At 36.6% G+C, this 13,799-nt stretch overlaps 1 protein-coding gene across 1 annotated transcript in view; it reads right to left on the minus strand.

The window, feature by feature from the left end:
- The window catches only part of Achl (La ribonucleoprotein translational regulator Achilles), a 40,244-nt gene that overhangs the window by 16,653 nt on the left and 9,792 nt on the right, over positions 1-13,799 (minus strand). The window contains exon 2 of the mRNA XM_089100785.1: positions 1,424-1,882. Within this exon, the coding sequence (XP_088956911.1) occupies positions 1,424-1,882 (459 nt within the window). The remainder of the gene's footprint in view (positions 1-1,423; positions 1,883-13,799) is intronic.

Below are 13,799 nucleotides of genomic sequence, written 5' to 3' on the forward strand. Positions count from 1 at the left end.
ATTGAACTAAAAGTTTAAATAGCGAATAAAATTGGTGAACATAGAAAATACAACGAATTAGAGCCTATAAGGTTAAATATTCCGAAGTACTATCTCACAATATCTTAAAGCATCTTCGTGAGTCATTGACGGTCTTTAGCATAGAGGCATGGTTCCAAGCAGGCACATCACAAGAGGGAAGCCTCAGATCCTACCCCCAAAGAATTTTCGTCATTATATTCTTATAGGCCTAATTGCCTCAAAATTCTCATGTGTACCAACATTTTGACATAATTTTCCAGCCCCTCCATTGATATACATTCTGCGAAAACACCTGGTTCCTTTCTAATTATTAAGGTAATAATTAATTATTGCATGGTAAACCCAATTAGATTAATTCCAGTGACACTCCGTCTTGTGGGGGGAGGGGGCAAGCTGTTGTAATTCATAAGTACTCATAAGATGCTGATTTTAACGACTAATCTTTAACTAGTCCTATATTTTATTTATGCGAATTAATTAGTCCATAATGACTAACTCAGCGATTTTCTATTATCCGTAAAAAATCTTTCGTGCAAGAAGGACAACTTAACGGCAAAAAAAAAAATAATAATAAAAACTGTTCTTGATAACTCAAGAGAAACACACATAAGCTAGACTAAAATCGAAGCATTAGGAAAGAGGGCAATTTTCTTTACCAAGACCCGAAAAAATAATTGTACAAATGTCAAAAATTTAATTAAAAGATAACTATCAAAATATGGAAAAGCTATATAAACAACGCACGTTCAATTATTTAGTGGAAGGAAGACCTGAAATTCTTAGTTGAATGCAGTGGCAGATCCGGAGGGGGGCGCCCCCTAACATAGTCTAAAGTAGTGTAATTTACCTATTTAACGCAAGTTTGCGTTAACTAAACTTGCTCCTAGCGCAATTTTATCAGATCAACTTATTTCGCACTCCCCTCCCCCTAAAAAAATCCTGGGCCCGCTTTGGTTGAATGCCGCCAAATGCGAAAGGGTGCCACTTTCGCTACCTGGTATACATCTCAGAACAGTGGGATGCACAGTTTCACCATTCTTGGCACACGCCATTTTACGTACGTTATTTTTGAAAAGTGGGCACCCTGTCGGCCAAATGGCATAAACTCTGAATAAAAATCATAATTAAAGCCATGATTGGCTCTACATTTAAAATAAATTTGGATACATTCCTGGCTTATCTACTAGACCAAGGAGCAGGTACATACGTAGGACTTTGGTCGGGGAGGGGATTTCTGGTTGGAGCCCAACGTCGAAAAGGGTGGATTATATGAGTTAAACAAAAAGAACCGAGGAACAATCCTAAGAAACTCGAGATCTTAGGGGAAAGGGGACTAAAAGTACTGTCTCCTATGTGGTTGCCTGACTAGGAACAGTACGTAATTAATAAAAAAGTGGCTTACCTTTTTGAAACTTGAAATAAGCTTCAGTGAAATATATCCTTCTTTGTGCCTTCTAACATGTTTCAAAAGAAATGCATCTTTTAAAATGTAGGCGTCAGAAAAGTAAAATTCAACCATCTCGACAATGTTCGCAACTTTCTGCTCGTCAGGTATAACAAAGTCAGGCTCTTGGTCAACCTCAACCCCAGAGTCTCCTTTATGATATGCTTCTGCGTCTGAAGTTGCATCAAAATATGTTGTCGACTCGGATTCAAAACCATCACCATTTTCCGACGGCTCTGAATCATCTGTTGACGGTGATGGCTCAATGGTGACATGCACCGGAGGAACTGGAGCATCGCTACCACTTGATTCAGTGCTCGAACTACGTTGCACCATTGCTAATTTCGCCACTGCACCAGCAAGATCGGATTCAACTGAACAGTCGTTATGAGGTGACATCTCACTACTTACTGATACCTAGACGAAAGACACAAATGAATTAAACTATCCAAGGAAAGCTCCGGAGTTTTTATCTGTTTTCATGTGACGTGTCTTTATCAGAGTTAGATCACTTGGAAACGTCACACACTACTAAATGGATTACAGAGTTAGTTTTTGTAAGGATTCTTTGTGTGATGCAAGAATAAAAAAAAAATAGCAGAGACAAGTTCACCAAATTCATAGTCTTCGGAATGATCTTACATAGTTGTTAATTAGCGATTGACTTTCTGGTTTCTTAACCTCGTCTAATTGGCACTTTTAATGCTATATAATAGAAATCTCAGAACAAAAATATAAAGATAAGGCAGCATCATTCCACCAGGGGGGCGCCCCCCCTCATGGGCGCCCATGGTACTTATGTTATATAATACACACTCGAGCAGTGAAGTTTGGTTAATGCTAATGAAATAAAACAAAATATAATGAAAATACAATACTTTAGTAACAAAATTATGAAAACTACAACAAAGAATTATGGAAGGGGGCCAGCCAGAGCGCATTATATTAAATACGTAACCTAAACTAACCTAACCAAAATACCAACTAAATATTTAATTAAATTATAGCCATAATGTAGTTTCCCACCGAGCCGAAGCTAATTGTCTGGTATAAACACCGTGAAAACCGGGTATTGTCTCATGTTCGCGATACAAGTTTACGAGTGTGTATTATATAACACATAAGTAGCGGGAAAGTACGCATAAGTGCGTTCTATGCTTCGTTCAAAACACCCAAGAAAATGAAAATTTTTACTCGCTTTTCAGCACTTGTGACTACTAAAGTCTGGTCTTTGTACTAGTTTTACAGCCCTTTTGTGTTCTTCAAAATAAAATATTGCTTTTCATTCCAAAAAAAAATACATGTGAATTCGTAATATATATATATATATATATATATATATATATATATATATATATATATATATATATATATATATATATATATATATATATATATATCAAGGCCGTATCCAGGGGGGGGGGTTACCCGGTTTGAACCCGCCCCGACATTTTTGACCGACTCGAAAATAAGTCGAAAATTAGTAAAACCTAGGTAAAAATCAGTAAAATTAGTCGAAAACTGAGTCAAAAATTAGTAAAACACCCCCCCCAAAAAAAGTAAAAAATTAGTAAACCACCCCCTGAACAAAAATCCTGGATACGGCCCTGATATATTATATATATATATATATATATATATATATATATATATATATATATATATATATATATATATATATATATATATATATATACATATACATATATATATATATATATATATATATATATATATATATATATATATATATATATATATATATATATATATATATATATATATATATAATATATATATATATAGGTGTAGTAGATCCACTGTCTTTATTAAAAGTTGTACTTTCTAACAGCCAGGGGCAGTTGCCTCCCCACAATAATTTGGAGAAAAATTATTATATATCCCATGCCCCTTGACTATCCAGATATGGACCCCCATTGTCCTCCTCCCCCCCCAATAAAATGCTGGAAATATGCCCCTGCTAGCAGCTATTAAAAGGTATCCGTTTTACGTCCAGGGGTTCAGATCCTCGGATTCCTTTTGAGAACTAAACTTGAACTGTTTTTTTGACAATTTTCCTGGCACCAGGCCACTAAAACCTTGTCTGATATGACACAAGCTAATTTTTTGCCTAGGTTTCCTTCCTAGAATTATGTCAGCTTGAACTTTCTTTTAAATGAATCTACAATGGGCTAAAAATCAGTGTACGACATTACCACTTCCTTTTCTTGTCCCCTATCATCATTACTTACTTTTCTTCTCCAATTCCAGTTAATATTACACCTATTGGAAGATACAGTGATGACATTGGTCAAGTATAATTCTGAAGCGAGGGCGCCCCGAAAAACAGAGGAAGATTTGCTAGATGTTGTCCAGAGAAAATTGCCTACGGATTGTTTTAGGTACCTGACTGACTGACGATATCCCAAACAGTAGGCTGCACAAAAAGTGTGGTTTAATCCCACTTTCTATGGCTATAATGAGAGAAAGTTTGAGATGGCTTGGCCACATTCTGCGGATGAAGGGTGACATTGCCAAAGATATGTCCTTTTTGGTCAACTGTCTAGGTTGGAATTGAAGGGTATCTTAAGGAAGATTTAAGGGAAATGAGAACTTCCTGGGAGGGTATGAAGAGAAAAACTTTGACTAGATTGGGATGAAGGAGCGGGCTTAGCTGTGTTGGTCTCAGGTGGCTTGGTCCTGTAGTGAGTTGTTAGTAGTAGTAGTATAGGAAGCGAAAAGGGGAACAGCCGCCATTGGTTGGACTGAGGAATGGCTCCAACAATACATCCTACCACGTCGAGTGGCAACTAAAGTGTATGCAAGTTCACTTAGGCCTTGAAAAGAGGTGCATTAGACCTTAAAATACGAAGTATATTTAGGATTTATGTATAAAAAAAAGACAGTGCAGAATCTTGCTCTAAGTATTCTCTGAGACGCATTTCGCAAATATATGCAATTTGACAAACAATTATTTTGCTTTAGATTTTATTATTCATTGACATTTCATTTGGCAATATTTTGACTACCGCACTAAAAGAAAGTTATTGGAGAAATAAAAACATCAAAATAAATCGCAAATCTGTTTCCTTGTAAATTATTAATATCGCATTAGCTTATCCAACTAATTGACCTTAAACTGAATTAACTGGAAATTCTCCAGCGTAGATAAGTTTTTTAAGTAAATGCCTACCAAGCATAATAAACGTTTGTCAATTGTTTAAATTTATGTCTTCTAAATACCTTCCCAAGGGGGAGGGGGGTACGGCTTCCTGATGAGTAAAAAAAGCGTCTTTGGTTTAACTAATTAAAATGTACATAGTTAAGGTCAAGAATCCGAATCATAGACATACGATCAGCTTGGGGGCCTAATCTAAATGAGACCTAGCACTGTTAAAAATCTGATAGATGTTGTCTGGTTAGCCGGAAGTGCGTATAATATTTTCTATATTTGCGATTTTTTATGAGCTGCTGAGATAACAAGATTATCGAAATAAAAGTACATTAACTATTGCTGAAAAACTTTTCGCTGGCACATTGTGTCTTTCAAGTAGGACGACCTAAATATAAACAATAACTATTTTAACCAAAAATATGATTTTTTACAACAACTTTCTAAATAAACAATATCTCAACAACAGTAAAACTTTTGAATACGCATCAAAAATTTGTTTATATGCATTTTTGTTATGTTTTTACGAGTGGGACAAACATTTTTGAGGCTGAGGGGTTAGCCGGTGCCTCCTCTTGATACAGCCTTGCCTGCAGCCACAATAAAAATGGCTTCGCCACCTCCCCAAATTTAAATACTTATAGCAAGTTTTTAGGTTGTTGTCAATTCTCGTTTGGTAGGCATATTTATCATTTTGTTATTGACATAGTATACATTTTTTTATTTATTTAACAGTATTCTAAATAGATTGTCAGTGGCCTCTCTATTTAAATTGCTCGCAATAGGAAATTTGACGATAAATCATAAAACAATTAAATTCAAAACACAAATTCAAGAGAACGCAATTGCATAAATAAAAAGTTTTTAAAGCAGCTTTCACTTTATTTCTGAGTTCTAAGAAAGTATTAATATTCTGGACACGTTATAGACATTTAAAAGAATATACAAAAACCGGTTCTTTTTTATCCTGCTTTTGTAATACATTGGAAACATCAACCATGTGTAGTCAAAGAATTTCAGGTATCCCTAGCATTGGAAATTCCTAGATGCTTTCCTTTCCTTATAATTGGCTAAAAATCAAACTACCTCATTTGAATGGGAGGTTCTGGATCAGGGATGAGAGTAGAGGGGGGAGGTGAGGCTTGAGGCCCCTTCATAAAAAAATCCTCAAGTTTTCCTGAATTTCTGGGTGTTTTTTATTATAATATCAAATAAATAATTTTTCAATGCCCCCCCGCCCCCAAAACAGCTACGTACGTGTCTGTATATAATTCAAACCAATTATAATTCCTGCCAGATTTATTAAAAGGGCCAAACTCATCAATGCCTTCCTTCTAATTAAAACCAAACATTAAGCTCCATACAACTACGAATATTATTAGTTCCCTCTGTACATACAATAAATACAGTGGTACCCAGGGGTGCAACTACGGGGGAAGCAGTGGCGGATCCAGGGGAGGGGCAAAGGGGGTCGCCCCCCCCCTAACATAGTCTGAAGTAGTGTAATTTACTTAATTAACGAAAGTTTTCATTAATTAAACTTGCTCCTAACGCAAGTTTATCGGATCAACCTGTTTTGCGCCCCCATATAAAATCCTGGATAACTGGGGAGGGGGGCGGGGATGATTCTCCCCAAAGTTCCAAGGCGTCAAAATGCAGTGCTGGCGCCTTGGAACTTCAGCGTCTTAAATTTAGCTTGCGTGTCCGCATTTGTTGGCATACTGAACAATTTTGTCGGCACATTCTCTATCCCCCCCCACAAACTCCAAACTCTAGCTTCGCCCCTGGTGGTACCTAATTAACAATGGTGCTAATCAAGTAAACTGTTAAGATCATTGGAATGATGACTATTATTTTCAGCATGTCTGCATACAAGAAGACCCCCCCCCCACCCGCCAATATTGGTCAGGAGAACCTTTATACTGATAAAATAGGGGTATTTTTGCAGACCGTTCTTCCCGGAAAACTGTCATCTAATATGTGTGAGTGTTTCAAAGCTGATAAAGCCATATACAAAACCAAGGCCGTGTCCAGGGGGGTTAGGAGGTACGACCCCCCCCCCCAAAAAAAAATGTTTGTTTAACTCGTAAAAACGTAACAAAAATGGATATAAACAAATTTTTACGTGTTTTTTTAGGTTCTTTTTTGTGTAATCCCCCCACCCAAAAAAAATCTGTGTAAAACACCCCCCGAAAAAAAAAATGCTGGATACGGCTCAGTACAAAACTGATACAAATAAGCATAATAAATGAGCATATACAAATAATTAAAACTTGGAATCTTCGAGCCTGTAAACCTTTAAAAATAAAATTGCCTATTGCCATTATATATCTAGGAGACGTCGATTTAAGGATCCAAGTAACAACTGATCCTTTCAACCATTAAACAGATCTCACCTGGAGGTTTGCCAAATCATTGCACCTAAAAAGAAAATATCCCAATCCACATAGCGGGCAAATTCGCTGTCAATTTGGAAAATTAAGATCCCTCCAATTTGTTATAAGCGGTAGAAAATTAGTTCGCAACTAGATCCAAAATGCTTACATATTTAATTCGTAAATTTAACTTGAAATAATTTTCTTGGTACTGCTCAATTAGCTGGAAGCCACGCAAGATGTGAAGTTTGGGTAATGTTAATGAAATGAAATAAAATAGGATGAAAATATAATAGTCTAGAAACAAATTTCGGTTATATATTTGCACATTGGGGGGTGGGGGTACAGCGTAGCATATATTAAATACGTAACCTAGTCTAACCTAGGTAACCTTTTTCCCCAAAAAACTAAAGTTTAAATATTGTAAACGCAGTGAGAAACCACTGTTTTCAATAAAATTCTCAATTGAAAAAAACCTGTTTGAATAGTTTCTTTTACCCTCTATCTTGCGTGGCTTCCAGCTAATAGAACACTACCACATTCTTCACAAAAAATTCTCTTTAACACTTTTATAGAAACAGAAACTAGTCGAGGCACTTGTGCCAGCACCCCAATGTTGAATCCCTTATATAATACCCATCCCTCTAAATGTTAGCTATAATGTGCATCTACTTTCATCCTTCTCCCGTTATTTGAGTCATTCCTGAATTACGTGAAGAAAGAAAAGAAAGAGAAAAGGCATTGATTGATGATGAAATTACACAGACTCGTTGGTCATACTTATCACATTTAAAGATAACTTTTTACGTTGGAAAATTAAGGAGTGTGACACATGTGTGAGAAACCAAGCATTACGAAGCAATAGGTCATTTTTACGTTCTGCATTCTCCAGTCTAATCTAAATGAAAAAAACAATAGAGAATATAACCAAGGCCGTATCCAGGATTTTTGTTCGGGGGGGGGGGGGGGTACACAATTTTTTTAAGCACATCAAAATTTTTTTATATGCATTTTTGTAACTTTTTTACGAGTCGGACAAACATTTCGGGGGGGGGGAGTACAAACCCCGTAACCAGGGGCAGATCTAGAGCAAAATCTTGGGGAGGCCAATTATGACAAGGGCGCCAATGAGCAAAACATTTGGGGGGGGAGCAGAGTGACAAAAGTGCCAATAATTGACCAAATTGACAAATTTATTCTAATAAAAGAGTAAAAAAAGAAAAAAAAACAATGAATGAGGGCACCAGAAAAAATCTTGGGGGGCCCTGGGTCCCCCCGGCCCTCGATCCGCCACTGCCCCTCTGGATACGGTCTTAAATATAACTCATTTCTTAGTTTATCAAAAACGAGGGTCTAGTGCTTGGACCTCCTGACGTTTGGTCAAAAAGGAATCTTGTCACATCATTTTATTCTTTTTTAACTTATTTACACAGTTTATATCTTCTTTAGATGGTTATTTAATACAGTATTCTTTTGCATGAGTGCTTATGTAACACTATGAGTTTCGCTCGAAATTTGCACAAATTAATCTCAACTTATGCCCGCTTATCGGCTGTTATGCGGATGTCGTGTGTTTTTTTGACTGTTTTTGCTCGGTGTCGTACTATCTTGTACTGGGTATGCTATCATTCCAGCGTGTGTTTGTTTTACTAAATCTTGTGCTTCTTTTTCTAAATTTTGTTTTGACTTTTTATTGCGTCTTGGCGTTTGCAAGATGTGCAGGGTTGCCACCACGGTCAGTTCCCAAAGTGCTACAATTGCCCAAATTTACGTGCAACACAGGGATTTTCGGTGCTACAGTAAAAAAAATGCGCGTGTCACGCGCCATGGTCCGTTTTAATGTAAAGAAATAAAAATGTATGCTGACTTGGTCAGAGCACTGAATGGGGAAATGTATGCGCACACGTACATCACGTATTGAAATGTATTTAGTTTATGTCATGCATAAAAAATGTTCTGACATATATTTTGATGCGAAACGTATGTAATTGTAGTTTATATGTCTACATTTTCAATTTGGTCATATAAGAGAAAAAAAATGCTACATTCAGTGTAGCACGCACTACAGTGCTACACATGATGAAATAGAACTAAATAGCACTTTCGTGATACAGATGACAACCCTGACAATGCGCTGCCTGACATTGCGTTTCCTAAAGCTTGCCGTGCAAGGCGGAGCAAAACGTGCTCCGAGAGATAAACCAGAGAGAGATGAGACTATGAATAACTTTGAGGGTTTAGTAATAAAAAAGGGGGCCCCTAATTAGGAGGAGATGGAATTTCATCTCATCTTTTTCTGGATTTTTCAGACTTTCAGAAAGAAATTTTCCAGTACTTGAAAAAATGTAACTCTAAAAACACTTTACACCCCCACCCCGAGAAACACGTACTGCTTCACCACTCGGAGATATTTATATTGGTATTCTTGGTGGCAGGTGACCAGAGCAAGAAGTCTAGAATATGTGGAATTAAAACGGAAGTATAACAGTATGTCGGGTTTGATCACAACAGCACGTTTGTAACGCCCTATGTTCGAAAAATTGCTACTTGAACGTTTTTTTTGCTCGAAAAATTGCGCTGAAAATCGGTGCATTTTTCACTCGAAAAATCGGTGCATTTTTTATTTGAAAAATCGGTGTATTTTTCACTTTTATGGTTCCGCCATTTTACATCAGGCATCTGGTAAAACTGGAATGTAACAATATTTTTTGAACTTCCTAAAAATATTAGTTTCAGAGATTAACAATCAATCAATTCATGACAAAAAAACATTTCAACATAGTCAACCCCCAAAGGCTCAACGGCCAGAAAAAAAAATAAAAATAAACAAATACATAAAAAAATCACCCATCTCAAAAAACAGAACTTTAAATAAAATAAAAGCAAAACAGACTTTTAAGATGAGGAAAAGGAACATACAATATAGACAGAATACAAATGAGGAAGAAGTGACAACAGGTGCAAGTTTTCACCAAGAAAGAGAAAGTTGGTATTGTATTTATGTGAAAGCTTAGATTAAGAACGGAAAATTAATTTGAAGATCAATTGATTTAAATATATGTCAAAAAATGTATATTTATGAACATTACTGAACTCATAACGAGAGAAGGAAAATGATGATTCCTTTCGAAGACAAAAGAAAAGAAAAATCCCAGTTGCGTGAAGGCAGATCTAGAGCAAAATCTTGAGGGGGGGGGGCTATGCGACAAGGGCGCTAATAATTGACCAAGTTGACAAGTTTATTAAAAAAAAGTGTAAAGAAGAAAAAAGTGAAATGAGGGTGCCATAAAAATTTGGGTAAATATTTATCAACGGAGTATTCAGAAATTGAATTTGCGACGGAAACAAGTGTCATAGTTGGATTCAAGATGAAATTATGATTCAAAGGTAAGTTTTTTTCTTAGCTATCTGAGTACTCCGTTAATATAAATATTTACCATACATACATTCTATAATGGGTGCTGTATTCAGACAATATTTTTGATTCGTACAAAATATGCCTAGAGAAAAAATTTAAAGACATAAATTTAAATACACGTAAGTTTGATATAGACATAAATTTAAACGGTACTTGTCTAAAATATAAAACACACTCGAGAAATTGTATTACGAATACCTGGTTTTTCACGCTGTCTATAGGCTACCAGACAATAACCTTCGGCTCGTTGAGAAACCATATTATAGCCTTTTTTTAATTAAATATATAGTTGGTATTTTGATTAGATTAGGTTACGCGCTCTGCCCCCTCCCCCCCCCCTTCGATAGTTCTTTGTGGTAGTTTTAATAATTTTGTTACTAAAGCATTGTATTTTCATTATATTTTGTTTTATTTCATTTGCATTTCACCAAACTCCATTCCTCGAGTGTGTTTTATATAATAGACAAGTACCATTTAAACATCACGAGGGGAGCATCCGGATTTAGAAACGCTTAGGTGATGCATGGCCAAGAATCGGTTGTGAACCACTGGTATACCACTTCGTTTATGATTCGTTTGCAATGTCAACTCGTCAATAGTGATTTTCTTTGCTTTCTTTAGTACTCCACTAATATATCTCACCATTTATAAATCAGTAAATGATTCAAATATCAAATACTAAAAATTCTTCGGGGGGTCCCTGGATACTATTTGCTGACCCCCATACCTTGCCACGCACATTATATAGCCCCATTCCAAAAACTGTCTCATACTTCACACGCCTACTAGAAATTCTTTTTTAAGCTGTTTCTTCTGGTTCCCGTGACCTTGTTGGCGCGAGTTATTGTTCTTACCTCGTGATCCTGTTATTTATTTGAGGGAGAATATTTGGTTTTAGACTAGTATAAACAAAAGTAAAAATTGCGTCACGTTTGAAAGAATCTGTTTAGGTAAATATGTTATTCTTTCCATATTATTTGTAAAGAAATTCATGTATTTAGATAACTATTTTATATACTTTTATAACATGCGGTTAGTATGAAACAGTAATTGTCTTACTACAAAATATACAATTAACAGCGAAGTCCGTGAAACGATAGGCATAATAAAAAAGAAAGAAGCATAGCGTATATTTGTGAGGATTAAAGAAAACATTTTTACCCCTACCCCCATACAAAGTTCAAAGTGATCATGCCCCTTCAGTAAAACTGTCCATGAAAATGTCAACTCGATCCAACAGGTGAGGAATAACAGGGCAAACTTAGAAAATCTCAAGTTCAGGAAATATTCCTTATCAAAAAGAAGAAACTCACTCCTCCCATGTAATCGATTTTTGTAGTTCTGCACGTGTAAATTTGTCAACTATCCATTTTTTCTCGACAAATATAACTTTTACCAAAAAATAAACACATAAAAAGCATATTCAAGATGGGCGGATATCATCCACGGTCGACTCACTACGCGGTGCATCGACCCCAGCGAAACTTCAACCCTCGCTCAGGACAGAACACTGGAGACGACCAACGGCACTGACATCTGGTTCCCTCTACATTTATATATTTAGATTACAAATATGTAACCTAACTCAACCTAGGTACCTTTATAAAGTTTAGTCTAGTCCATCAAAATGTACGCACTTAATAAAATTTGGCTTATTTTAGAGAAAAGGGGGAAACCCTCTAAAATTTATAGACCTGCGATGAAAACTACATTGTTGTATACAGCATATTCGAAAGCCTTGATAAAAAGGTTTCAACCACTTATCTACAAAAATGTGGAATTTTTCATTTTTTGCCAGACGAGAGATCACGGATGCGTGTTGATTTGTTTGTTTGTTTTTTTTTCTTTTCCCCAGGGGTAATCGTATTGACCCAGTGGTCCTAGCATATCTAAAGAGGGCTCAAAGTGCAAATTATATTCTGGCCTTGTGAAGGCATAGGTGTTTTGAGCCCAACTTATGTTACTTTCTGCTCATTTTGAGTTTGACTCGGTTTGAGTTTGGGCTGTGAGGGTGGTTGTTATCCTCTAAGACCTAATTTCCAGAACTTTCAACTACGTTACACAAAATGGCTATCTAAAAATTTTGATTAGATGTGTCTGGGAAAACGGTGGGCGTGAGAGTGGCATTAGTCTTTCTCCAATCACCTTCAACTATTAAAAACGGCACTAGCCCTTTCAATTTCCAATCAAATGAGCCCTTTTGAAGTTTTTACGACAACGCTTTCAATAAAAACCTTATATGCCCCCAGAGAATAACTTTAAACCCTTGCCCTGAGGGCTGGGGGGGAGTCATCCTCACAGACCTAATTTCCAGATCTTTCTACTACCTTGAACAAAATCGCTATCTGAAAATTTTGTGTTTGAGGGAATGGTGGGCGTGAGAGAGGGGTTAGTTACCGTCCAATCACTTTCAACTATTAAAAAGGGCACTAGCCCTCTCAATTTCTACTTGAATGTGCCCCTTTTGAAGTTTTCACGACAACTCTATCATTAAAATCCTTATATGCCTCCAGGGCATAACTTACAACCTTTGCCCTGGGGACTCTGGGGGTTTGTCATCCTTAAATATATAATTTCCAGAACTTTCAACTACGCTGAACAAAATGGCTATCTCTAAACTTTGATTAAATGTGTTTGAGGAAATGGAGGGCGTGAAATGGATTCAATTTCCAATCAAATGAGCCCCTTTTGACATTTCTACAACAACTTTCTATATAAACCTTACATGCCCCCAGGGCATAACTTTCAACCCTTGCACTGAAAGCTCTAATGGGGTTATCATCCTAAAAGACCTAATTTCCAGAACTGTCGACTACGTTGAACAAAATGGATATCTCAAAATTTTGATTGGATGTGTTTGGGAAAATGGTGGGCGTGACAGGGGGGTTAGTTGCACTTCAATCACTTTCAACTATGAAAAGGGCACTAACCCTTTCAATTTTCAATTGAATGAGCCCTTTTGGATGTTTTTACAACATCGCTTTCAATAAAAAGCTTACATGCTCCCAGGGAATAACTTAAAACCTTTGCTCTGAGGGTTGTGGGGGGGATGGGTTGTCATCCTTAAAGACCTAATTTCCAAAACTTACAACTGCGTTGAATAAAATAGCTATCTAAAAATTTTCATTGGCTGTGTTTGGGGGAAAAGGTGGGCGTCAGAGAGGGGTTAGTTGCCCTCAAATCACTTTCGACTATTAAAAAGGGCACTGGCTCTTTCAATTTCCAATCGAATGAGCCCTTTTTTAAGTGTCTACGACAAAAAAATTCAATACAAACCTTATATGCCCCCAGGGTATAACATACATCCCTTGCCCTGAAGACTGTGGGGGGAGTGTCCTGCTCAAAGGTATAATTTCCTGAACTTTAAAC

Source organism: Artemia sp. Qi Xiang Cuo, chromosome 14, assembly GCF_049724085.1.
Source record: "Artemia sp. Qi Xiang Cuo chromosome 14, ASM4972408v1, whole genome shotgun sequence".
Taxonomy (NCBI): domain Eukaryota; kingdom Metazoa; phylum Arthropoda; class Branchiopoda; order Anostraca; family Artemiidae; genus Artemia; species Artemia sp. Qi Xiang Cuo.